General features: G+C 42.7%; 1 protein-coding gene and 1 pseudogene across 1 annotated transcript in view; both read left to right on the forward strand.

The window, feature by feature from the left end:
- Positions 1-11,801: 11,801 nt before the first annotated feature.
- On the forward strand, positions 11,802-13,418 carry LOC122479007 (annotated as a pseudogene).
- Positions 13,419-13,430: 12 nt separating this feature from the next.
- FAM184B (family with sequence similarity 184 member B) overlaps positions 13,431-25,941 on the forward strand; it is a 155,101-nt gene continuing 142,590 nt past the window's right edge. Inside the window, exon 1 of the mRNA XM_043572886.1 lies at positions 13,431-13,706. Coding sequence (XP_043428821.1) covers positions 13,560-13,706 — 147 coding nt within the window. The 5' untranslated portion in view covers positions 13,431-13,559. The remainder of the gene's footprint in view (positions 13,707-25,941) is intronic.

Consider the following 25,941-nt stretch of genomic DNA (forward strand, 5'->3'; position numbering starts at 1 on the left):
ACAGGCTGTTTCCAGAACCGTATGGAGCGCATGGTGTTCATACTAATATTAATGTTGATGAGGGATAGAAGCACAAAAGTGTTCACCTTTAGCCCAGAAGGCTGATCTATAGGCTATATAGTTCCAATAAGGATCAAATTACAGGCTGGTTGCTACTTTCTTAAAGGGTGTCATGACTTACTATATATCTCACCAATAGTTAATATCTAACTGAATGGTAAACACCAGAGAAATCTTTCAAAAGTAGTTTTATGAGGGGCGCCTGGGTGGCTCGGTCGGTTAAGCGTCCGACTTCGGCTCAGGTCATGATCTCACGGTCCGTGGGTTCGAGCCCCGCGTCCGGCTCTGTGCTGACCGCTCAGAGCCTGGAGCCTGTTTCGGATTCTGTGTCTCCCTCTCTCTGTGACCCTCCCCCCGTCCATGCTCTGTCTCTCTCTGTCTCAAAAATAAATAAACGTTAAAAAAAAAAAAAAAGTAGTTTTATGAGTAGAAATCTGAAGAAGACATTTATGATCTAATACTCCCTGTACGTCCCCTCCCCTTTGAGCACTAAGCATATAATCACCACCTTCATACAGCAAAAGTGCAGCTCTTTTCTGCCCAGGGGGTCCTGTGCCTACCTTTCTTACTTAAATAAACTTACTAAGTTGCACCATACAATGTCTCAAGAATTCTTTCTTGACCCTTTCACTCCATGACCGCACAACAATATAATCTGGCTATAATATTGTCCCAAACCATTTTATTCCAAAATGGCGTGTCCCGTGGTGTTATGTTGATATTACTGTAAGTTCAGCATAAGTCTTGTCATTTCCTGACAAGGGATTTTGTCTTTATTTTCTTCCTGTGGAGATGATACAGAAGACCTCATTCCAGGCTACCCGTGGGGCATCCCGATCTGATTGGAGGCGGAGAGTCAGGTGGCTGGGCCAATAAAAGAATGCACCCAAGTCAGAACCAAAGAGATAAAAGTTTATTGAATACACAACAAGGGAGCGGCAGGCAGGACAGCAAAGGATAGACTGTCTGCCACCAGGTGGTGGTGAGGGGCTACACTTACAGGGCAGGGTGAGGAGGTAGGGGAATGTACAGAAGGTTCCCTTTTTCTGTAACTATGCCTGGTTATAATTGGTCAGTTAGGGCCTAAGGTGGATCGCTAAATGAGGCTGTTTCCAGTCAACTCTGTAGTCACTGTGTGCCCTTTTACCTTACTCAGGTTTCCATTGCTCAAGCTTATTGCCTAACAGTGGCCTCTACACTACCTTTATGGACACCCTGGTACTAATCAATGTGTGTGAGGATTATAACAAAGGCATAGTCCCAGTTCAAGCTGTGTGTTCATTTCTTACATTCTTCCCTCAAAAGGGGGGTGGGGGGAGATATTTGACAAATAAATTTATTTTTTTAAGTTTATTTATTTTGAGAGAGAGGAGAGAGCACAAGTGGGGCAGGAGCAGAGAGAGAGACTGAGAGCGAGAATCCTAAGCAGGCTCCGCACAGTCAGCACAGAGCCTGATATAGAGCTCAAATCCAAGAACCGTGGAATCATGACCTGAGCCAATGTTGGACGCTTAACCAGCTGAGCCACCCAGGCACCCCAACAGAGAACTTTTAGCTTTTAAAAATATTATCTAGATGCTATACAGAAATGCACAGCCTCGAGCACATATTTTAGGGACTTGCAAGCCAGTCTGAAAGATGAGTAGTGTTAAAAAAAAAATTAAGCCGAGGGGCACCTGGGTGGCTCAGTCAGTTGAGCGTCTGACTTTGGCTCGGGTCATGATCTCACAGTTTGTGAATTCGAGCCCCACGTTGGGCTCTGTGCTGACAGCTCAGAGCCTGGAGCCTGTTTTGGATTCTGTGTCTGCCTCTCTCCCAAAAATAAATAAACATTAAAAAAATTAAAAAAAAAATTCAACAGAGTAATTTGAAGGTCTAATTGGCTTTTTAAAGCAATTCATGAATCGAGCAGCATCCTGTCAAGTAAGTAGAGGGAGCATCAAGGAGTTGTACTACAAAATGGAAGGTTTTTATAGGAAAGAGGGTGAAGCAAGGAAGCTATTAGCAAAAGAAAGAAAGGATTCTTCCCAGAAAGGTCACTTTCCCTTTGGGGGGAATGGCAGAGGATGTCATCATGCAGATTACCTCATCTTCCTTTGTGACAGATTACTTTATTTGTTCTTATAAACAAATTCCTGACTGACCAGTTAGGACTACATTTATGGGGGAGATTGAAACTGCACTTACACTAGGCATTAACCCCTGGTTTGGTGACTTGACCTAAGTAACGCCATTTTGGACCTGTGGTTTTCCTTTTAACAGTAGGAATAAGCAGAGTAAGCCTTCTACGTAAAGGGGTTAAGTGAAATAAATAAGAATGTGATCTTGGTTTTAGATGAGTAGTAGAAATATATTGGTAGTGATAATAATCAAGTTACCCATGCTACTTAGCTGATAAGGAAATAAAATTACTAAGCAAAGGCTAAAAGATTAGTAAATTTCTACTGAAGAGCTCACCTAAGGCAGCACTTAGATTATCAGTGTGGTAAAGATGAATTATTCAATACCCGTTGAGACAATTGCTTACCCATCTGGAAAAACAAGTCTGTAGTTCAACCTCACTCCATATATGAACATAAATCACAGCTAGATCAAATTTAATAAACATAAAAAGAAAGAAAGAAACCATAGAATTACTAGGAGAAACTGATGGGGTTTTGGGGTGATGGTTTGGGGTTCGGAGCCAACGATCAAGAAAGAACTCTGGAAGACGTCTTTGGTGCAAAAAGGTGATTTTATTAAAGCACAGGGACAGGACCTGTGGGCAGAAAGAGCTGCACTCAGGTGGTGAAGAGTGACTCATGATATACCTTCACTTTGGGAGGGGGTTAGGGACAGTGCAAGTCTCTAAGGAATTTTGGAAGCAAGGTTTCCAGGACCTTGAGGGGCTAGCTGTTGTTAAGAAAACGTCATGTATTACTGTTTAGTAAAACCTCAGTCATGAGACCCTTCAGATGTATATCAGCAGGCCATAAGCCCGGAGTATGATTGACAACGTATACTCGGAGGTTAAAGATAAAGAAGGTTTGCAAAGGAATTTTTATGTGTTTAAGGATACTCACAGGATCCTGGGGGGGCGGGTGGGAGGGCGGGTGGTCAGGATAATATTAAGCCAAGATTCTCTTTTGCCCCTAGCAAAGTGTCATCATCGAGGCAGCTGAGCTCCTAGAGGGAGGTCACTCTGCCAGTTTCAAGGACTTGTCAATGGGCTATAGGCAGTAAGGGAATTTAATTTTTCACTTGCCTTAGTTTCCCACATCACCATGGCAAGTACTTAAACCCCTTTCCTTTGTTCTTGGGTAGCCCGGAGTGTCCAAGGAATATCACACATAGTCCACCGGGATGGTGGGGGGTGGGGGTTGGGGTTGCTAGCTTGTACTTTACCTTCAGCTTGTGTTATACTCCTCATCATATCCCCCATGAACAATTTTGACCCTTAAATCTTGAAGTTTGCTGAAGGTGGAAGGTCTTGTCTTCTGTAGCTTCTTCCTGCTAAGCAAGGGCATAGAGTTGTCCCTACCTATGGGTCAATATTGATCAGTTGAGAAACATACAGGAGAGTTACAAATGGCAGAGACAGCTGGATCCAACATGGACCTCCTTGAGTAGAAAGGATCATCTGTTGGCTTGAAGTTATTGCAGTGATGGAATCTTGGGACCAGGCAGAGAGACATGGGAGAAAACAGCAAAACATAATTAGAATAACTAGAAAGATTAGCTCAAATGAAAGTCCTTTGGTAGCTGTCAAAAATCTCTAGTCTAGATGTTTAACCAATCATTAAAGAGAGGGATTGTTTGTTTTTTTATACTTTTTTATAATTTTATTTATTTATTTATTTATTTATTTATTTATTTATTTATTTATTTTTGGGACAGAGAGAGACAGAGCATGAATGGGGGAGGGGCAGAGAGAGAGGGAGACACAGAATCGGAAACAGGCTCCAGGCTCTGAGCCATCAGCCCAGAGCCTGACGCGGGGCTCGAATTCACTGACCGCGAGATCGTGACCTGGCTGAAGTCGGAGGCTTAACCGACTGCGCCACCCAGGCGCCCCGATATAATTTTTTTTTAATTTACATCCAAATTAGTTAGCATATAGTGCAACAATGATTTCAGAAGTAGATTCCTTAATGCCCCTTACCCATTTAGCCCATCCCCCTCCCACAACCCCTCCAGTAACCCTCTGTTTGTTCTACATATTTAAGAGTAAGAGAGGGATTGTTTAAAGCACCAATTTGAGAATTCATATCAGTTAAAATCCAGAAATATTTTTGTGGTAATATAGAATGTATACACAGCATTTTGTTTTTATGAGAGTAGAAGTTCCACGTTGTGCAGCAGTTAAAACATCTAATGCCATTCTATTTTGTAGAACTATTTTATGCATTTGAGTTATTTTAGTATTTAATAATGTAATGTTATTTCGAGAGTCATTTAAGGCCTAAACTGTGTAACAGGTGGTGTTTAGCCATCATATAGATTCTGTTTTGTTTAGTGAACAATCGGGTAATTAATAAGAGGTGTTTTTACGGAAACAAGAAAAATACAGTTTAATGGTTACAGCAAATTACAAACCCGGTGTCTGCCAGTGAGATTTTTTGGATGTCAGGCTTGAAGCATCCTCAGATGGGAGTGGGACCAGGCAGCAGGTCAGATGGGTTTTTCTGGTTTGTAATTTAAATGTCTGTGGTGATCCTTTTGAATGGCCCATTGTAAGAAGGAATTGTCCATATAAATTGGGGAAAGGAGAATGAAAAAGAAAGGTACAACCGGCCTAAGAGAAGTTTGCAGTCTTCTACAGGGTCACAGGAATAAGAAGACACATTAGTTTACTCATTCGTTTCCTGTTATGGGGATACAGGTTTTATTTTGGATACAGGAGCCCATGAAAAATGCCCCTCTAAGTTTATTGCAGTGGGAGTACATAATATGACCCAGTAGGGTCCCTTCCATTTTGGAATTAAATTCCCTGCTATTTTGGACTTTCAATCCTTTCATTAAACCAGGTATCCTGGGTTTATATGGGGTAGGTTTCTAGGAACTGTCAGTTCAGGTTTAGGAAGGATTTAGAGATTTATTAATTAATCTGGCCTCAAGTGAATAACTTAATAAAGCGTTATAGTCTTTATCTATTGATAGATCTACAGTGAGTAAAGGTTTTTCATATACAGTTGTTGGGTGAGTTCATCCCATTTTCCAGTTGTTTAAATAATATACCCATAGGGTCCTGTTACTATCTCCACAAAATAACAAGAAAATTGTCCATACTTGTGCTATCGTGACAGTATCTCTTAAGTTTACCTCAAGTTGTCCAGCTTAGGCAGATAATAAACGTTTAAAGACAATCAGAACTAGAATTTAACATCCATGAATGTGTGTTATTGAAACATAGTTTTTCTCTCTAAAAACCCTCATTTCCAGAGATAGCCAAATCAATACTGATTTGCTTGTAAAACAAGTCCAGTTTTAATAAACTTGGCCTGATTATCTACGTAAGCTCAGCAAGAATAGTGATAGATCATATACATCTTTTAAAGTTTGCTTTGTTGGAACTTTTTATAAGGAATCACCAGATTGAACTTTTAGTAGCCTCTCCAGACCAGAAGCCAAGCCATCAGACATGCCTGCAATACCTGTAGATGTGGGCAAATTCCTCTTCACCAGGTCCCCAAGATATCCTGAGGTTCCTGCACCTGCCAGGAAGTAACATTCTTTATTCACCTGGTAAGGCTGCTGGGAACTCTGTAAGCAATGTATCAGGCCAACATTTCCAAGGGGCTCTATGGCTCCATGTTTCATAAAGTCAACCTTAGTTCCTTAAAGCTGTCTGGTCATATCTGAGTCTGTGCATATCACTCTCAAAGATGACATTCCAGCCTTGGTAAAATAATCAGCATTTTCAGTCGTGTCTTGTTACAAGGAGAATAGATTTTTACTGAACTTATGCAAATAAGAATGATTGCTGGAAGAATACTCACTGAGACTTCTTGAATTTTAGAGGGTTTAGGTAAAGAAAAGAGTTATCTTTTGCTTCAGTTTACAAATGAACATTTTATCACATTTCTGTATATCATAGATATCTTAAGAGAAAGTTTCCTTAATATAGAAGAACAGACATTAGAGAACCAGCAGTATTTCCAACAAGAATCACAAAACTATAATCTTCCTCAGTTCATTAGTCCCATGTTCCTAATTCTTGTTCAGTTTGGATGCAACTTTTTAGTTCTGGAAATTCTAACCCATTTTAGTATTAATCTTAAAGATGTCAAATACCTGTATTTGTCCTAAAAGTCCTTTTTATGAATCTCCTTGAAGATAAAACACATTTTGTTACAGCCTAAGTACAAAACTATTAGTGACAAAATCTCAGAAATGGACATTGTTAAAGATCTGATAAGAGTTCAAAATGATGCAAATGACAAGGAAATTCAGTGATTTTTATGACACATGACACTTCCATAATAAGAATATCGGTCAGGACCTTATCCCAGAACATTAAAACTTTAGGAATTGCGTATATATTTGAGCAGTTATAACATTTACCCATGCAGTACAACCTAAGGTTTACCATTATTTGAAAGTTCTTTTCCAAGTAACTTAGCATACCAGATAAAAAAGCCTAATTGGTCACAAAGACTTCTTTTACAATTTAAATGTTGAAAGTTTGTTAAAACCTTAGAAAGTTATAAAGCACATCCTAACTAGGATTACAGATCATTACAAATCTCAAGACTTTAAATTATTTATTTAACCAAGATGGCAATAAGATTTCAAAAGCAAATATGTAGGATTATATAGTTGTTAGCAAGGCTAAGCTCCTTTAACATTGAGAAGTTTTAACTAAGTAATCAAAGACCCGAAAAAGACAAAAATACAAGCTTTGGTTTTCCCGGCAGACAAAAGAGAAAAAAACTTTGTTTATATTTTCTTATCAAGAGCAGATCAGGGGCCCCTCAGTGGCTCCGTCAGTTAAGGGTCCGACTTCAGCTCAGGTCATGATCTCGCAGTCTGTGAGTTCTAGTCCCACATCGGACTCTGTGCTGACAGCTCAGAGGCTGGGGCCTGCCTCGGATTCTGTGTCCCCCCCTCTCTCTCTGCCCCTCCCCCACTCATGCTCTGTCTCACTCTGTCTCTCAAAAATAAATAAATGTTAAAAAAAAAAAAAAGAGCAGATCAACAGTCCAAGAAAATTTTATGTTTTGAACAGAGAGAAAAGTGGGAACTTCAACCTTACACCACTATACTTTTAAAATCCATTCATCTCTGGGGCGCCTGGGTGGCGCAGTCGGTTAAGCGTCCGACTTCAGCTAGGTCACGATCTCGCGGTCCGTGAGTTCGAGCCCCGCGTCAGGCTCTGGGCTGATGGCTCGGAGCCTGGAGCCTGTTTCCGATTCTGTGTCTCCCTCTCTCTCTGCCCCTCCCCCATTCATGCTCTGTCTCTCTCTGTCCCAAAAAATAAAATAAACTTTGAAAAAAAAATTTTTTTAAATCCATTCATCTCAATCTTAGTCTATCCTGATCACACATAAAATTATTTTCCAAAGATTTCCCTTCACGAACCTTCTACAACTTTCCTTTGCATTCAGATTTTGTCCCAAGCTATTTCACTCCAAACAACCAGTCTCATTTAGGATGCAATTACTTTCTTTTACCTTCAACAAAAGTGGACAGTCTGTGTTCAGAGACTACAAAATAGGATAGAAGGCAGGAAGCTTTTGTAGGATAACGGATAAAGAACAAGGAGGAGAAAAAGGGAAAACACCTGATTGGCTGGGACCACAGAGTCAACCCGTCTGGAGTGAGGAGGAACAGGAAATAAGCCCAGGGCCCAGAATTGGCTTGGGGTTTGAGGCTTGGCTCACTGCATATACTGATTCTGGTCAGGCAAAAAATTTACAAGGACACAAAAGGTATTTAAGTTTCAGTTGGCAGATGTGGCACTCTGGGCACTCCAACTTGGGCCTAGAAAATTATTCCAACATAAGGAAGAAAGCCCCACGAAAACAATGAAAAAAGGTTTAATTCCAACAACTGATCAATTTGTGGAAAGGTGTTCCAATAGCCCTACTAATATTCACAGAAATGGTGTGTAGGGAGAGACACGCTTTACGTATTAAAATGGAAGATATTTGAAGATCAGGAGCTGCTAGTGTGGGGCCCCTGGGTGGCTCAGTTGGTGGCTCATCCGACTCTTGATTTTGGCTCAGGTCATGATCTCACGGGATAGAGCCAGCTTTGAGCTGGCAGTGTGGAGCCTGCTTGGGTTTCTTCTCTCTCCCCTTCTCTCTCCTCTGCCCTGCTCTCTTTCCTTTTCTCTCTCAAAATAAATAAATAAACTTAAAAAAAAAGCTGCTAATTTCGGCAAGGGTATGGGAAAACACTCATTTTTGTGCACTATTTAAAAAAAAAATTTTTTTTCATTTTAGCGGGGCGGGGAGAGTGTGCACAAGAGGGGGAGAGAGGCAAAAGGAGATAGGAATCCCAAGCAGGCTCCATGCTCAGTGTAGAGCCCGATGCGGGGCTCAATCCCACAACCCTGGGATCGTGGCCCAAGCTGAAATCAAGAGTCAGACACCCAACTGGCAGAGACACCCAGGCACCCCTTGTGCCCTATTAATGAGAGTATAAGTTGGAATAACTTCAAGAGAACAGTATAGCAATATATACCAACATTTAAAATTTGCTGACCTATTGAAATTGGTTTATGAGGATTTATTCCTATAGAAATATTTGCACATGTATGCAAAGATCCATGTATGATGTCATGTAGGAAGTTATCTCGATGCAGTGGTAGCCTCCAAATACACTATCCCATATGTCATGGACAGGAAGCTCCACAGCCCAAATTAAGGTGCTCAAATCACAAGGTTTACTGAATCACTTTTCAGTAGAAGTCAGCTGGAAAGTACGGTGAAGGTGAAGACATTGAGGATAAGGTGCCAGGGAGCTGGGAGGACCTTATTACCTGAACCCTGTGTCATGCAGTGTTATGTCCCGTCTGCTGCATCAACCTTCACTTCTGATAGTGCACTTAAAAGGGCAACAGCTGAAACTGAAAAGGGGGCTCAGCAGAGAGAGGGTGCCTAGAGCCGATAAGTGCTTCTATCAGAAATGTGCAGGGACAAGTATGCCTGGTTAGAGGTCTGCTGAGAGCCATGTTTTTTATCTTTTTCTGGACAGAACATTCATGGGGCCAGAATGGGTGTCAACAACGAAAGGCATTTGAGGGGATAACGTAGCTATTGACCTGAAGTTGGTATCATCTTACTTGACAACTTGGCCTTCCCATCATTTTCAGTAATACTCTTGTTTGTGCCATCCTTTTTATATACATTCCATTCTCTTAATCGTGTCTTACAGTATACTTTCTGTACTTAACACTTCTTAACAATTTAAGCTATTTGTTTTTCCTATTATACTTAACAGATGAATATCATATATCCTTTTTGTTTCTCCTGTCCTTTAGGACACAATTGAATATTCTCAATACAGAAAATACACACAGCAAATAGGAACATACAGGAAACATTTTGCTTAAAATATAAATTTTTTTTCAATAGGGGATAGGATAAATAGGATATTTTGTATACAACGGAGTACTGGTTGTTAAACATGGGATTGTAGATCTTTCTTGCCAAAAGAGGAAGAAGATGTATATTTTATGTTGAGTGAATAGGGTTCAAAAACATTATGTACAGTATCCCACTTATGTTTTAAAACTGCATATATGAACATAACATTTTTTAGATGTGTGCAGAGAGACATCTACAAGAATCTTCTCTAAAATATTAATAGTTATTTTCTCTAAATGTAGAATTTGGGGTAATTTTTTGCCTGCTTCTTATATTTTGTCTTATTACAGGCGAGGGTCTTTTTTTTTTTTAAGGCAAAGACTACTGTAAGAAGCTTATATTTTTACAATCTAAAGAAAGAAAAATCAATTATGGCTTTAAGAATTTCATATTGCCAACATCGTGCTCTGGGAAAAATAGCCTTCAAAATCAGACCCAGATCCATTACTAGCTGTATAAAATTGGGTGCTTAGCCTCCCTTAACTTCATAGTCTGTAGAATGACAATAATAATAAGTACCTTAGAGGAAGTAAGAACATGTGCCAAGAGCATAGTACAATGCCAAGATCATGTTAGTGGTCTAATAATTGTTCCCCACATACACACCCCATATGTGATACAGTGCTTAATTCTCTTCTGCCCTCTCTTTCATTCCTGATAGTGTGAAAGACCTACTAATCATAGCACTAGCAAATCCCAGCAGCTGCAGAGGACTCTTTCCAAGACAGGTCAGCTATGGTAACTTCCTTACAGCAGCTGTGGTCCAACAAAGCCTGATAAGGGAATCTGAGGTTTTCCCAGTCTTCCATTATAAAGTTGAAAGTATAATATATCCTACTGGAAAAATATTTGGGGCCCTAGACATGATCATATTTAAATAAGTAAAACTTGTGGTTACATTGCAGTATTACTAAACTTTAGTGTGTATATGATCATCTACAGGAGTGATGCTCAATCCTATTCAGACCCAGTGTCACTTTTCTTTATAATGTTCATGTTACTATACTGAAGTTCAGAGATAATTTTAAAAATTAGTACACACATTTTAGGGGTGCCTGGGTGCCTCAGCCGGTTAAGCGGCAGCTTCAGCTCAGGTGGTCATCTCGTAGTTGGTGGGTTCAGGCCCACGTTGGGCTCTGTGCTGACAGCTCAGAGCCTGGAACCTGCTTTGGATACTGTGTCTCCCTCTCTCCCTCTCTCTCTGCCCCTTCCCCATTCATGCTCTCTCTCTCTCTCTCAAAATTAAATAAACATAAAAAAATTAAAATTAGTACACACATTTTTAAAATCAATATAATTCCTTGACAGTAATATAAAGGAGAAATAAAAGGAAAATAATTATAATTAAGTCATATATATTTCAATATAGACATGCTCTGATATGATTAACCTTATGGTATCATATAGTATTCAGATGCTTGCACATATAGGTAAACCCCCCCATGAATGTGTCAAATATAGTACAAGGATGTTGCACTGGCAATGAAATACCATGAGTCATGTGGCCATTGTTGATGTGACTTTCCGAAATGGTGCACAACTTTTGGTAAAGTTTTGCACTAAAAAGGCTAATTTCCCTCGAGTTTACACAGTGGTGGAATTCCCATAAAATTTAATGTGTAATAAGATCCTGCAGAAACTACTCTAAAGGGAACTTGTGTAAAATGTCGATTCCTGGACCCTCAACTCCAAGTATTTTGACTCTGGGAGTCTAGCTTAGGGCTGGAAATCTGTGTCAGTCTCCTGGTGTAATGCCCCCGATTTCGAATCTGAGAGATCACCAAGGAGCCGATACGGATGCAAACGCACGAGGGTTTATTTGCAAGCTCGAGCTTGGGCCCAAGTATACCCAACACAGCAGAGCAGGGACTTGGACCCCTAGGTTAAGAGGCCTAGCAGTTTTATAGGGGCCAGAAAGTTGCATAGTCATCCCAGTCCACACGCAGGTGGCCAATTGAATTACAATTTACCTTATAGTAACTGTTTGAACTAGCCTATCACTCTGGTCAGAATTGGTGCGCAAGTTTGGCGGGCAAAAGGCGGGGTTTATGTTCTTTGGCGGTTAGGGGTTCCATATTCCTATATGAGCCGGTTTCCAGTAAGGGTGTGCTCAGCGGCTTGACTAGGGTGGGGGAGTGTCTTAAAGCAATAAGGAGGTCATGTGGGGGTTATACATGAGATGGTGGGTGTAGCACAAAATGGAGTTAGTCTTGCTCTGCTTGTCCAGGGGTAGGGGATTTTTGTTAAATTCCTTGGGTCCCACATTGGCAGTGATTCTGATCCAGGCATTGTGTTTTCTAAATGAATCGGAAACTAAGATGTTGCCTTGGAGAGGGAATCTAAGATAATATACTAGGAGCCCAAAACCCAGATTGGCCATTCCTACCCAGTGTAGTATACTGGGGTTAAAGTAAGGAATTTAGAAGAGGAATATGTTGGTTTCAGACACAACTGGGCTACTTTTGCAACTGCCTGACTGTACACATTTTCTGGATCTATTCCCTTATCTATAAAAAGGGGTATGGTTATCTGCGGTGTAGAGGGATGGGATTGTGATTTCTGAAACCATTTGGAAGCTTGCTTGCTTTGTCAAGATTATTAAAAGTCTTGATATAAGGCAGTTTCTAAAATAAAATGTATTAACCATGAAAATTGCTTATTATGTTGACGCTATTATTCATATGTTAGGAAAATCTGATGAGGGTGCTATCACTTTCCCCAAAGCCCACTGTTTGAAACCAGAGAAAGCAAGTCACAAAGAAATTTGGCCGCTAACTCTTACATTCAACAAACAAAAAGGCACAAGCTCGAAATCGTGACAAGATCTGCCTCCAGTTGGCCAGTGGCCAAGAGTGTGGAGAGGGATGAGTCACTTCCCTTTCACTGGGCTCTGTGTACTTAGACTTTCAGCTCCATCTGTTACTCAACTACCCCATTCCTCTTTGCTTCCTCCTTTCCCACACCTGCTACCATCGTTTCTATCTCTCTGAGACTTTCCTTCTTCGCTCCTGCGGCTTCTGGTACTACGCGTTCCGCGCTTTCTCTTCCCAGATTTCTGTCACCAGCTCCACGGCCGCCCCTTTGGCTTCTTCCCTTTGTTCGGTGATCTCCGGCAATCCTCCCGCAACGTCCGGGCTCCTCCCCAAGATGGGGGAAGGGGGATTGCCACCCGCAGCCCCCGCTGGGGCCCGCACAGTGCGCCCTGGTCCCGGTACCTCCTTGCAACCGCGCGACTTGCTCTTTACCTCCCTGCCCCTCTCTCTATATCCCGCCCCCATCTCCGCCTTCAGCGCCGAGCTCCGAGGCTCCAGAGCCTCCGGCTGAGCGCGCCCATCAAGGTTGCCCGGTCCCTCGCCACCCGTTCGCCCCGGAGAACATCGCCGAGGGCCCCTTCCCAGACCGCGCGCCCCGGCTGCCCGAGGCTGAGGCCGGCTCTGGTTCTTCCTTGGCTTGGGATGCGCACCGCCGGCGGGGGCAGTCGCTGCTGAGTCCAGAGCCCTGCGCCACCCACGTGTCCGAGAGGCCGGCGCGGGGCCAGCGCGAACCTCTCCAAGGCCAGCGGCTCCTCGTCGCGGAAGCACTTCTGTTGCAGGCGAAACCCGCACGGGCGGGAGAGCGGCGCGCGGGTCACTAGCGGCACGTGCGGATCCTCGGCGTGTCGCCGCAGGGTGCGGGTGCCCGCAGAGCCAGAGACCCAGCGAGCTAGCGAGCGAGCGCCGGAGAAGGGAGGGTGGGCGCGGGAACCGCCGAGAGGCGGACACCTCGGGGCAGTAGGGGCTGCTCGGCGGTGCGGGCGGCGGGACTGCAGTGCCACCGCTCCGGAGGAAGCCCACACGCTCACACGCCCGCGCGCGCACGCACGTGCACACCACGGGCAGCCAGAACACTAGCGAGAGCCCTTGAGTGTCGGTCGGACGCGTTTTAGCCATGGCTTCTGTCCTTAACAGCAAAATTCACGCGTCCGGGACTTGCCAGGGCTCCAAAGCTGATGCCCGCGGTGGCACCGACCGGAGAATGGATTGGGATCCCGAGATGCACGTGAAAATGTGCAAGAAGATCGCCCAGCTCACCAAGGTAAGGTGAGGCGCTGCGGGCAGGCGAGCTGCGCGTCCAGGGGCCCCAGGTTGGGGGAGGGCAGACGCACCCAGGGGAGGCCCAGGACGAATCCGGGCAGAAACTTTGTCTGGGAGGCCAACCGGTTAGGGGAGCGGTCCTAAATCTTGGTAACTTGACCTTCTGGAAGCACCATCCTTAAAGCAGCTGAGAGGATCCTTGCCAAGGAAACTCCAACAGACTGCGTGCCGAGCAGGTGGTCTGTGTTCCCAAGGTGGGAAACCTAGTTTAATAAGTGCGTGTGTGTGTGTGTGTGTGTGTGTGTGTGTGTGTGTGTGTGTGTCTGTTTTCCTTTGGCAGCTCTGCTCAAGTGATCGTGCCTGGAATGTTGTGATTTTATTCATCATTGTACTTTAGAGCTGGGGAGGTCATGCGGGCTCTATTTAAACACTTGATTAATTTATTCCTTCATTCAACAAATATTTGAGCCATTTGTTGAGTGCCTGCAGCCTGCCTGGCACCGTACTAGACCTGGAAGGCAGCCCAGAGGACTTACTATCAAACTGGGTGCAGATGTGTGTAAGAGCATAAGTGGGGAAGTGTACGGCTCCCCCATTAATTACTGGATTACAAAAGACCTTGGGAGGTCAGCGGGCCCATCTCCCTACCTCCTCCCAGGAACTGGATTGAACCTCTCCAGACCCTGATGTCTTCCTTATGAAGACCAGCAAGAAAATACCACACTGGCCTTTGTTAGCCCTCTACAGCTTCCCTATTAGGAGCTCCTTGTGGTAGGTTCCCTTTCTGTGCCTTGTGGATAGCTGGAAATAGCATCCCTCTCTGTTTTCTATACAAGGCTCCCAGTGTGAGAATGTAGCTTTTGCCTCAGGGTTTCCTTTTGATCTCATAATAAATTCCTAGTACCGTGCCTGCTAGTGGAAGGGTCAGGTCCAGATTCTGTCCAGTAGTGTACGGGACGTGCTCTCTTCTCTATCTTCCTCCACTTCCCCACACCCATTTTTTGGTAGGTTCACAGGCATTTTCCTCTCTATTTTGCTGGAAGGAAGACAGCAGGGAGACTTGGAATTGGGCACTAGCTGCCTTCTCCCGCCCCTCCCATCAACTTGTCCACATTCTTTGCATATGACCCCGTCTCCAAACAGTGATCTCTTTAGTCAAGGATTGAAAAAAGAGAATGAAGATACCCCTTGAGACCTTGGCACCACTGATCTACATTTACTCAAATATGACATTCATCCCCCCAAAAAGTATTGATTCAAGGTGCTAGGCACAGTATAAAACATCGTTATCTGTAAGGAATCTAAAATGCTTTTGGAAAAACAAGGTTTGAAATATGAAAAGAAAACTAAAAGACACTATTGTGTAATCAGTTGCTAAATTGGGTATTTCAAATTATGAGTTCTATAGAAGTGGAAACAAGGGGTAAGCCATTATAGGCAGAGACAGGGAGATTTTATGGAAGAGATGAACCTTGAGTTCATTTAAATTTATGGAGTGCCTGCTGTGTGCCGGGCCCAGTGCTGAATATTGATGGCACAAAACTAAGACGGAGTTCCTACCCCTGTGTAGAACAAACACGTAAACAGATTATTTCAATACAATGTGGTGATCATTCCACTCAGTAGTATTTATGGCACACCTATTATGTGCCAACCACTGAAGACACAGCAGTGACGAAAGCAGCACGATCCCTAGCACATAGTAGGCAATGTTTCTCAAAGGCTATTTTGCATTAGAAGTCATATTGATTCTTACTATGTAATGCCTCTCTCCCTCTCTCTGTCTGCCCCTCCCCCACTTGCACACTCTTTCCCTCTCTCTCCCCCCAAATAAATAAACATTAAAAAAATAAAAATCATTTTTATAGTCAAGAGTTATTTCAATTCACTGACACTTCATCAGGTTCTTCTCACTATTTTTCCCTCAAATCCAAAGCCTTCTCTTTGGGTTTGCTTTTCTTCTAGCTGAAGTTCATTTTTTAATAATCCTTTCTGTTGGGGTCTGAGTGGGGGAGGGAATTCCTTGTATATTTGGAACTGTATTTTGCCCTCAGTGTTGGGTGAGAATGTGTTTGGGTGTAAAATTCTAGTGAACAGTCATTTTCCCAGAGCGTGAAAATGTGTTTGGGTGTAAAATTCTAGTGAGCAGTTATTTTCCCAGAGCACCTTGATGAAGGTGCCCCATTGTTTTCTGGTACTGATTGTCACTGGTAAAAATTCTGCTGCCAGTCTAAGTTTCATTCCTTTGTAGACAGTCTGCCTTTCTGTTGAAAGTATTCAAGATTTGTGTTTGTTTTATTTTGACGTGCAGCGGTTTCACCAGAACTCTCTAGATGTTAGTGTCCCTTCTGGTGAGGACTGGTGTGCTCTCTTTAATTCTGGAAAATTATCAATGATTTTCTCTTCAAATATTGTTTCTCTGTCATTGCCTACATTCTCTTTTCTAGAACTGCTGTTAGGTCAGTGAGGAAGCCAGCCACTTCATCTATATCCTGAAATGTGATTTCAAAAAAAAATTTTTTTTGCCTCTGCGTTGCCTCCTGGTGAATTCCTTAATTCAATCCTTCTGTGTGCCAGTTCTCTAAATAATTTATCCAGTCCAGAGTTTCTTCTCCCTGTTAACTTTTAGAATTTCAATAATTATATTTTTCATTTCTAAGATTACTGTTCATATTTCCTTTCTGATTTTAATAACTTCTTAATTTTTACAGTTTTATTCAAGTATAATTTACATATTATAAAATTCATCTATGTAAGTGTATGATTCAACTTTTTTAGTAGATGTACAGAGTTGTTACTCTATAACCATAATCCAGTCTGGGGACATTGCTATCACTGTAAAGAAACCTATCCTAGGGGGGCACCTGGGTGGCTCAGTCGGTTAAGTGTCTGACTTTGGCTCAGGTCATGATCTCACGGTTCATGGGTTTGAGCCCCACGTCTGGCTCTGTGCTGACAGCTCAGAACCTGGAGCCTGCTTCAGGTTCCGCATCTCCCCTTCTCTCTCCCCCTCCCCCGCTCATATTCTGTCTCTCTCTGTCTCTCAAAAATGAATAAAAATGTAAAAAAAGAAACCTGTCCTAGGTACCCATTAGTAGTTAGTCCCCATTCCAACTCCAACACCAGGCAACCATTAATCTACTTTCTGTCTATAAATTTGTCTTTTCCAGACATTTCATCTCAGTGAAATGATACAGTATGTGGTATTTCCATCTAGCTTTTTTCACATAGTTGCTAAATCTTTGCAGAATGTTTTTGAAGTTAACCCATGTTGTAGTATGTATCAGTCATTCATTCCTTTTCATTGCTCAGTAGTACCCCAATGCATGAATATGTACCTTCTGTGGCACACATTTGGGTTGTTTCCACGCTGGGGCTACTATAAATAATGCTCTACAAACATTACATTCCTGTGCAAAGTCCTTGTGTGGACACACATTTTCATTACACTCAGGTAGATACCTAGGAATAGAATTGTTGGATTGTATGTTAAGTTTATGTTTAACTTTTGAAGAAACGGCCCAACCATGTTTCAAAGCGACTCTGTCATCTTTCATTGTTCAGCCTACTTTTCCAAGAAAACCTAATCCAACCCCACACACTCAGTTCTCAAGTCACAATGAAGTACACTTCTTTGCTTACTCCATGGTCACTCACTTCTCTCTACTGTCCTCTGGATGTCTCCTTTCCTGAAATGTCTTCATCTCTAAAAGTTGAGTCCTACTTATCTATTAAGTCTCACTGGCTCCAAGAAAAGCCTTTGAAAAACCTCACTTTTGAAATTAGCCATGCATTCATTCATTAGTTGTGCATTGATTATTTTTTTCTTACATCTGTTTTTCCAGAAGTTCGTACAATGCCTGGCACATAGTAGACTCTCAGTGAGCTTGTTAAATTTAATTAGAGTTTCCTCCCACAGACTTGGTAAATATTCTTTCATGATATTTATCCATCTGATGTTATAGTTGATTTGTAGATAGTATGTCCCTTAAAAATCATAGACTCTAATTTATTCACAATACTTTGCACCTGGTAGACACTCAGTATGTATTAGTGTGGTAAATATTCATTTACATGGATTCACATTACAGTCATCTGGGGAGCTTTTAAAAATACACCAGGGGTGGGGCGCCTGGGTGGTTTGGTGGGTTGGGTGACCAGCTCTTGATTTCAGCTCAGGTCATGATCTCACGGTTCATGGGATGGAGCTCCACATCGGGCTCTGTGCTACCACCGAGGGAGATTGGGATTATTTCCCTCACGCTGTGGCCCTCCCCCGCATGCGCACAAGCGTGCTCTTTCTCCCTCAAAATAAATAAATTAAATTAAAAAAAAATATACACCAGTGAGCTGACAACTAGATGCCATGCCTGATCCTAGACTGGAGTCTCTACTGGGTGGAAAAATTGCTGTGAGGAGACAGTGGAGTTGACTGACAAACTGGAATTTGATGATAGAGAAAGTAAAAGCATTTATATCACTGTGAAATTTGCTGGAGTTGACTGTATACCGTGGCTATGCACCAACATGTCCTTATTCTGAAGTAATGCACTTTGAAATAGGTCTTACTTTCCAGGACACGAGTGTGATGTCTTATTGTCAGAGCATTTTATCTTATAAATAAAATATAGAAAATAGAATACAGAAAGAAAGCAAACGATAAAACAAAGGGCACTGATGTTAAGAACAGGTGAAAACAAAGGGCACTGATGTTAAGAACAGGTGAATGGGTGTGGGGATGTTCTTTGTGCTGTTCTTCTGGCAGTTTTTTTCCTAAGTTTGAAATTGTTTCCGAATAAAAAGTTAAAAACAAACATGAAGCATACAACGCCCCAGGCCCCACCTTTGAAGGAGACGAGAGAGAGGTGACAGGCATTGCTGTTTTTTCAAGGCCAAGAGCAACCGTTTCAGAACAAGTGAAGGTTTAAACAGTAAAGTGGATGCAGAAGGGTTATTTGGGCAACAGGAGGTTCCAAATCCATCCCTATGAAAGCCTTTGGGAAGCTTTCAGTCTTGAAAACATCAGGCAGCTTGGCCCAGCCAAGCCTGGGACAGTCAGGCCTACCTCTGCTTTTGCTCTGTCCCAGCAATCTCAGGCTGATTCTTTTTTTTTTTTTCCAGGGCTCTCCACATCCTCATACCCCAGAAGGCTTGGCATCCCTCATACTCAGGGATTCCCCAGTTTCAACTTTCGAGGGATAGAAAGTCTTGCCCCAAATAGAAGCTTTAATGAAGACCCCTTTAAATTAGAACAAGCAAATGAGTGGGAAAGTGTGCGTTCCCTGCCCATGAACCATTTCTCCAACTGAAGACTGACTCTCGGAACCCGGACCACAAGTAACCACATACCCACGGCCCTCCCTCTCATCTCCCAATCAGAGAAAATGGGCCCGGGCGACAATGAGCAGTTCTGCTAGGTGCCAGAAGCTTCCCAGGTAAAAGTAGAAGGAGTAGACTAACCCTACGGGACCCTCTCAGTCACTGTTTTAAAAACATCTCCGCCAGTCTCTTGGAAGACCCTGCAAGCAAGGGCCTGCAACTTCCACACATTCGTGATACCTTATGATTTGTTAGTGTTTGTAATCTTTTCTTTTTGAGCTTCAAGGCTTTATATTAGTTCCCAACCCCCCTTTCATTTTTTACTTATTTATCTTATTATTTTTTTTAAATTTTATTTATTTGTGGGGGGAGGGGCAAAGAGAGAGAGAGAGAATCTCAAGCAGGCTTTGCATTATTAGTGTGGAGCTCGTCGCGGGGCTCAGACCCATGAACCATGAGATCATGACCTGAGCCGAAATCAAGAGTTGGACGCTTAACCAACTGAGCCACCCAAGTGACCCTATTTATTTATTTGATTAAGTATAGTTGACACATAATGTTATATTAATTTCAGGTGTCCCACACAGTGATTCAGCAATTCCATACATTGCACCATGATAATCATTGCATGATACAACATTGTAATAATATTATTGACTACATTCCCTATGCTGTACTTTTCATCCCCTTGACTCATCTATTTTATAACTGGAAGTTTGTACCTCTTAATCCCTTTCACCTATTTCGCCCATCTCCCCAAATCCCCCTCCTCTCTAGCAACTACCAGTTTGTTCTCTGTATCTATGAGTCTTTCTGTATTTGTTTGTTCATTTGTTTTGTTCTTTAGATTCCACATATGAGTGAAATCGTATGGTATTTGTCTTTCTCTGTCCTATTCCACTTAGTGTTGTACCCTTGAGATCCATTTGTGTTGTTGCAAACGGCCAGATTTCATTCTTTTTTTTGTAGTGTGTGTGCTCTCTGCAAAGCCTTTGACACACTTACTCATCCTGTGCGCACAGCAGTTCTGCATGGCAAGGAGGGAAGCACCATCTCTAATTGAGAGAGAAGAAATCTGAGACCCAGAAGAGAGCCAGCATTCTTGCCCAATGTCACATTAGTATGTAGTGACAGAACCAGGACATCCAGAACCTAGTGCTGGGTGTGTGTGGAGGGTGGGGAATATTTCTTCCCTGGTCATCCTTATGTGTCCAGACTTAACCTCTCCCAATCATCTTTACTACTTTTTCCCATGGAAGGGGGAATGCGTATCCAATTACTGAGGCTAAGAGTAGGAATTGGGCAGAGCTCTTTCCTCTTCCTCCTTTTTTCTCAAGGAGCCATCTGCCCATAGAAACGCACGTTGTCTGCCATGCCATTGGTTTACATGATCTCCCCCAGGTCCAACGTCTACTAAGACATATTAGCAGAGACAATGGTACTAATGTGTGAGGGAGTTAGTGGATGTCTGTAGGGATGGAGTGGGGGCTATTGTTATGGAGAGATTAAGGAAAAACAATGACAATTTCTACTCAAAGTTATCTTTTCAATCAATTTAAACTTGATTTGTTTCTAGAGGGATACTTCTTACTCTTATTTATGCTAATAAATAAAAATTAAATGAAAAAAAACATGAAGACACATGGAGAGCTAGCTAATGAATGATTTGGGGGTTTACTGTGGACTGTTCTTCCTCCTGATCTGGACGTGGCTGGTATCAGCTTAAATACCAACTCTTTAGAGAAGTCTTTTCTGAACTTCTGAGCCAAAGGGGCCAACTTTCCTCATCTCTAATTGGAAAAAATAAATGTTTCTTCCTTGGTAATTTGACAGAAGAGGTTTTACTGACTGCAAATGGAGCGTCTCGCCCAGGGCTGGTCATATTGTGAGCTTGATAGACACTGGCTTCCCATTCCTTTCTGGACTGGAAGAAGTGCAGAGGGACAGGACTCTTGCCCAGTTGTCCAAAGCAGCAGTGAGAACAAAGCCAGCCCTTCTCTGGGACAGAGAGGCAGGGTCCAAAGGCAGTAGGAGTGATGCCTGTTGCCACAGGAGTCCTCAGCCACAGGCTGCCACTTGAGCCCTGGGTTTTCATGGCTTAAAGGTGTGGAAGCTTTATTGTACCCCCTGACTCCCGTAGCTTCTCTGAAAATACCCTCCTGCTTGCAGGAGCTTGTTTGGGGACAGATGTTCACTCAGTTCCATACCAGTTTGCTTTAGGATCCTAGATTTGAAAACTGCAGATCTGTTTTAACAAGTTCTCTCTGTTGGAATCTTTTCATTTAATGACGTGATTCATGGTATAAAGATGGCTTCCTCACAAAAATCTTTTTGCCATAAAACAAGCAAATGAAGTACACCTTAAGTGGGGTGTCTGAACTCTACTAAGATAACCTCCACTTTTGCATGACCATTCTGATGTCTGCATCAATCCTTTTTCCACACAGCAGCCAGAGTGACCATAAAACAGGATCAAAGCCTCGGGGCGCCTGGGTGTCTCAGTTAGTTAAGTGTTGGACTCCTGATCTCAGCTAAGGTCATGATCTGACAGTTTGGGAGCTCGAATACTGCGCTGGGTTCTGTGCTGATGGCTCAGAGCCTGCTTGGGATCCTGTCTCTCCATTTCTCTGCCCCTCCCCTGCTTGTGCGCTCTCGCTCTCACTCTCTCTCTCCTTCTCTCAAAATGAATAAACTTAAAAATAATTTCCCTTATAAAAAAAAAATGAATCAAAGCCTCACACACCGTTGGTGGGAACACACAACATTCCACCTGCTTTGGAAAACAGTCTGGCAGTTCCTCCAACAGTTAAACAGAGTTATCATATGAACCACCAATTCTGCAGTACCCACGAGAAATTAAAACATACACCCACACAAAAACTCATACACTTTTCATAGCAGCATTATTCATAATAGCCACAAAATAGAAATGAGCTAAATGTCCATCAGTGGAAGAATGGATAAATGAAATGTGGTACAAAGTACGAGGTGGGGGGCAGGTAGTGGCTAAGGGATACAGGGCTTCTTTTTAGGGTAAAGAATATTATGTTTTTATATAATATATATTTTAAGTTTATTTACTTTTGAGAGAGAGAGAGAGAGTGTGAGTGGGGGAGGGGAAGAAGAGATCCCAAGCAGGCTCTGTGCTGTCAGTGCAGAGCCCGACACAGGGCTTGAACTCACCAACTGTGAGATCATGATCTGAGCCAAAACCAAGAGTCGGATGCTTAACTGCTTAACTGACTGAGCCAACTGAGCCACCCAAGTGCCCCCCTGAAGGGAATATTCTAAAGACAGTTGTAGTGATGGTTACACAACTCTGTGAATGTACTTAAAGCCACTGAACTGTAGTTTAATTAGGCAAATTGTATGGTATAAGAATTGTATCTCAATAAAGCTGCTAAATTAAAACAACATTAAACAAAATAAACTGAATCCTATCTTTCTCTTGCTTGAATCCAGTTCTGAAAGCAAGTCCTGGTGACTTCACCCCATAAGCAAATAACGAATCAGTCCATCTCCATTCTCCTTGTCCACCTCCACCTCTGCTCCAACCCTGGCTGTGGCCTCCTCAGGATCCTGTGGTCTACCTGGGCTCCTCACACAGTGGCGAGCATGAGCCTTTAAAATATAAACCAGAACGTGTCTTTCTTCTGTTTAAAATGCCGTGGCTTCCTGTTTCTCTTGGAATGAAATTTGTTCACCTAGAATACATTCTCAATGGTGGTCACTTGAGGTGGCTGCTGACCATCTCAGTGTCACCTACCGGGCCACATCGTCCTTCTTTTTTGGCCTTTCAAATGTGCCCAGTTTGTGCTGCTCGGTGTCTTTGTCCTGTGGAGTCTTCTGCCCGACCCCTGGCTTGGCTGACCAGTCTCAGCTCAGATGTCTCTTCGGACCCGGCCTCCCTGTGCCCCTAGACTGTGTTGCTGCCCTGCTCATTTCTGAGGTCCTCTTGGCTATCTGCTATTTTCTTCTTCTCCTCTATTTATTGCCTTCTCTTCTCCGCAGAGGAAGTTCCTTGAGGGCAGGGATTTCTGTGTGCTTTCTTTTCTCCTCTACCTCTAGTGCCCAAAACAGTGCCTGGTTAGTGATCGGTGCCCACATGTGCTCATTGATGGACTAAATGAATACAGCTCTACCCTGACCTTCCTCTGCTCCTGGGATAAAGTATCAAATTTTAACCAGAGTCTACATACATTTTGTGGGAAAGTGGGGAAGCTCTTCTCAAGGCCAGAACTCAGGAGGTGCTACTCTCTAATTTTCTGAGTGCTGTGGGGAACTGGTCAAATCTGACAAGTAAGTGGACTTCTTCCATTCCCTCCCAAGCCAGCATCTGACTTAGTCACTTCCAGCCCCTGACTACGGACACAGGGTCTGACCAAACTTGGTGCTTCCATTGGTCAGATTCCAATTCCTTCAGGACACCAGAATTATAAGGTAAAATAAAAGAGCAATGACCAATCATATACTATTTTAGAAGAATGCATCCAGGGGTACCTGGGTGGCTCAATTTGTTGAGTGTCTGACTTCAGCTCAGGTCATGATTTTGCGGTTTGTGGGTTCGAGACCCGAGTCAGGCTCTGTGCTGACAGCTTAGAGCCTGGAGCCTGCAAGCCTGGAGCCGCCTTCGGATTCTGTGTCTCCCTCTCTCTCTGCCTCTCCCCTGCTTGTGCTCTGTCTCTCTTTCTCAAAAATAAACATTAAAAACAATTAAAAAAAAAGAAAAACATCCATTTTAGAAAAATCAAAAATACAAACAACAAGATTTTAAAGCATTTTCAAATATGTAATAACTATAGTGATATAATAAGTAATATTTTTACACATCCTACTATATAATTCCCCATGCAAATATAGACATATAATTTGCAAAAATAGGGTTACATGATACATAACTACTGTGTTACCTTCACAATAGATCTTGAACTCTCCAACATAATTTTTTTCAATGTTTATTTATTATCTACTGTTTTTATACAGCAAGCAAATTACAATTTTGATATGTTACCAAGCAAGAAGTATGAAAACATTGAACAGCCCGAGGCATCAAGGAAGTTTCCCTGAGAACTATTATTGGTGGGCATTTTGGTTGATTCCAGTTTTTCATTATTGTAATTAGTATTATGATGGATGTTCTTGAGACTACACATGTGCTATATTATTTTCTTTGGTTAAATTTCTATGAGCAAAACTCACCTTCGTTACAGGTAGACTCCTATGAAGGAATATCAGGAAGTTTGGAAGGGAGAGACCTGGAGAGAGGGCTATTTTGTGACTAGTTGAAAGCAGTCTCATATACAAGATGTTCTCCTGACTTGTTAACTGCAAAGCTTGCCATTTTTAAAGGCATTTATTACAGCTCTCTACCTCTATAAACTGCTGGGACAGTTCCATGAGAGCAACATTCATAGTTTCCGAGACCATGATGTACAGTGGTCCCCCCCTTCTCCGTGGTTTCAGTTACCTAGGGTCAACTACAGTCCAGAAGCAGATGATCTTCCTGATACAGTGTGATATACATGTCACAATGCCTGTGGCATTTGCCTCACTTTCTCTCATCATGTAGACATTTTATCATCTCACATCACCACAAGAAGGGTGAGGACAGTACACTAAGACATTTTGAGAGAGAGAGACCACATTCACATAACTTTCATTATAGTATAGCATTAAAATTGCTTTATTTTATTAGTAGCTATTGTTGTTAATCTCTTACTATGCCTAATTTATAAATTAAGCCTTATCATAAATGTGTATGTGAAGGAAAAAACCTATAGCACGTACAAGTGAGTTCAGTACTATCTGTGGGTTCAGGGCATCCACTGGGGCTCTTGGAATGTGTCCCCAGCAGATAAGGGCAGGGAGAAGGGGCTAGTGTAATTACTTTCAAACTACAGTGACATAATCACAGGCCCAGATTGTCATTTCACATTCTGACTGTGTAATGGACCTATTTGAAGTTACTGTATTCTGATCCTCCAGAGTAAGAGGATGTCGCTCAAGGATGCTCCTGGGTTGCTCAAGCCATCAGAAAAGCAAGCAGCTTCCTCACAGCTCAGGGCTCCAGTGGAATCTGTGGCACATGAGCTGCTCTCCCTGGCTTGTCCCTGGTCTCCTGAGAAAACCTTTTCCTTTGCTGTGGAACCTTCAAAACAGGAAGCAGGGAGGCCTGCTTGTGAATCATTGATGTCATCATCAGACATAGTGTTCTCCTCAGTCTTTCGAAGCAGAATGGTGGTAAAATTTTCCTGAAAAGCTATGCCCCTGCCTGCTGAATTCTGAACAGCTACCATAATAACTTTGCCCCTTGAACTTCGGGCTCCCATTTGGTTAACAAGCAAGCCCAAGAGACTGCTCAGTCTTTTACTGCTTCGTGCTAATTGTATGCTTGGCAGACGCTGTCTTCTCTTGTTGGTGACTGTGGTAGACACACACAAAAATTGTGTCCCTGGTAGACACCAAAGCTCTGGAACCCGTGAATCCTACCTTATTGGGAAAAGGAGCCTTTGAAGGTTAAGTGTCTTGAGATGAGATAATCTTCTATTGTCTGAGTGGGCCCTAAATCCAATGACAGGTGTCCTTACAAGAGAACAGCAGAGGAAGATTTGAGATGGAAGAGGTAAAGGCCTTGTGACAACGGAGGCAGAGATTGGAGAAGTGCTCCTACAAGCCAAGAAACACCTGCAGCCACCAGAAGCTGGAAGAGGCCAAGAATGGATGATTCTCCCCCTGCGCTTCAGAAGGGAGCGAGGCCCTACAGGCACCTCGACTTTGAACTTCTGACCTCCAGGACTGTGAGAGAATAAAGTCCTGTTGTTTTACTTTATTTTTTAAAGTATTTATTTAAGTAAATTCTACACCCAGTGTGGAGCTTGAACTCATGACCCTGAGATCAAGAGTCCCACGCTCTCCTG

This window comes from Prionailurus bengalensis, chromosome B1 (genome assembly GCF_016509475.1).
Source record: "Prionailurus bengalensis isolate Pbe53 chromosome B1, Fcat_Pben_1.1_paternal_pri, whole genome shotgun sequence".
NCBI lineage: Eukaryota > Metazoa > Chordata > Mammalia > Carnivora > Felidae > Prionailurus > Prionailurus bengalensis.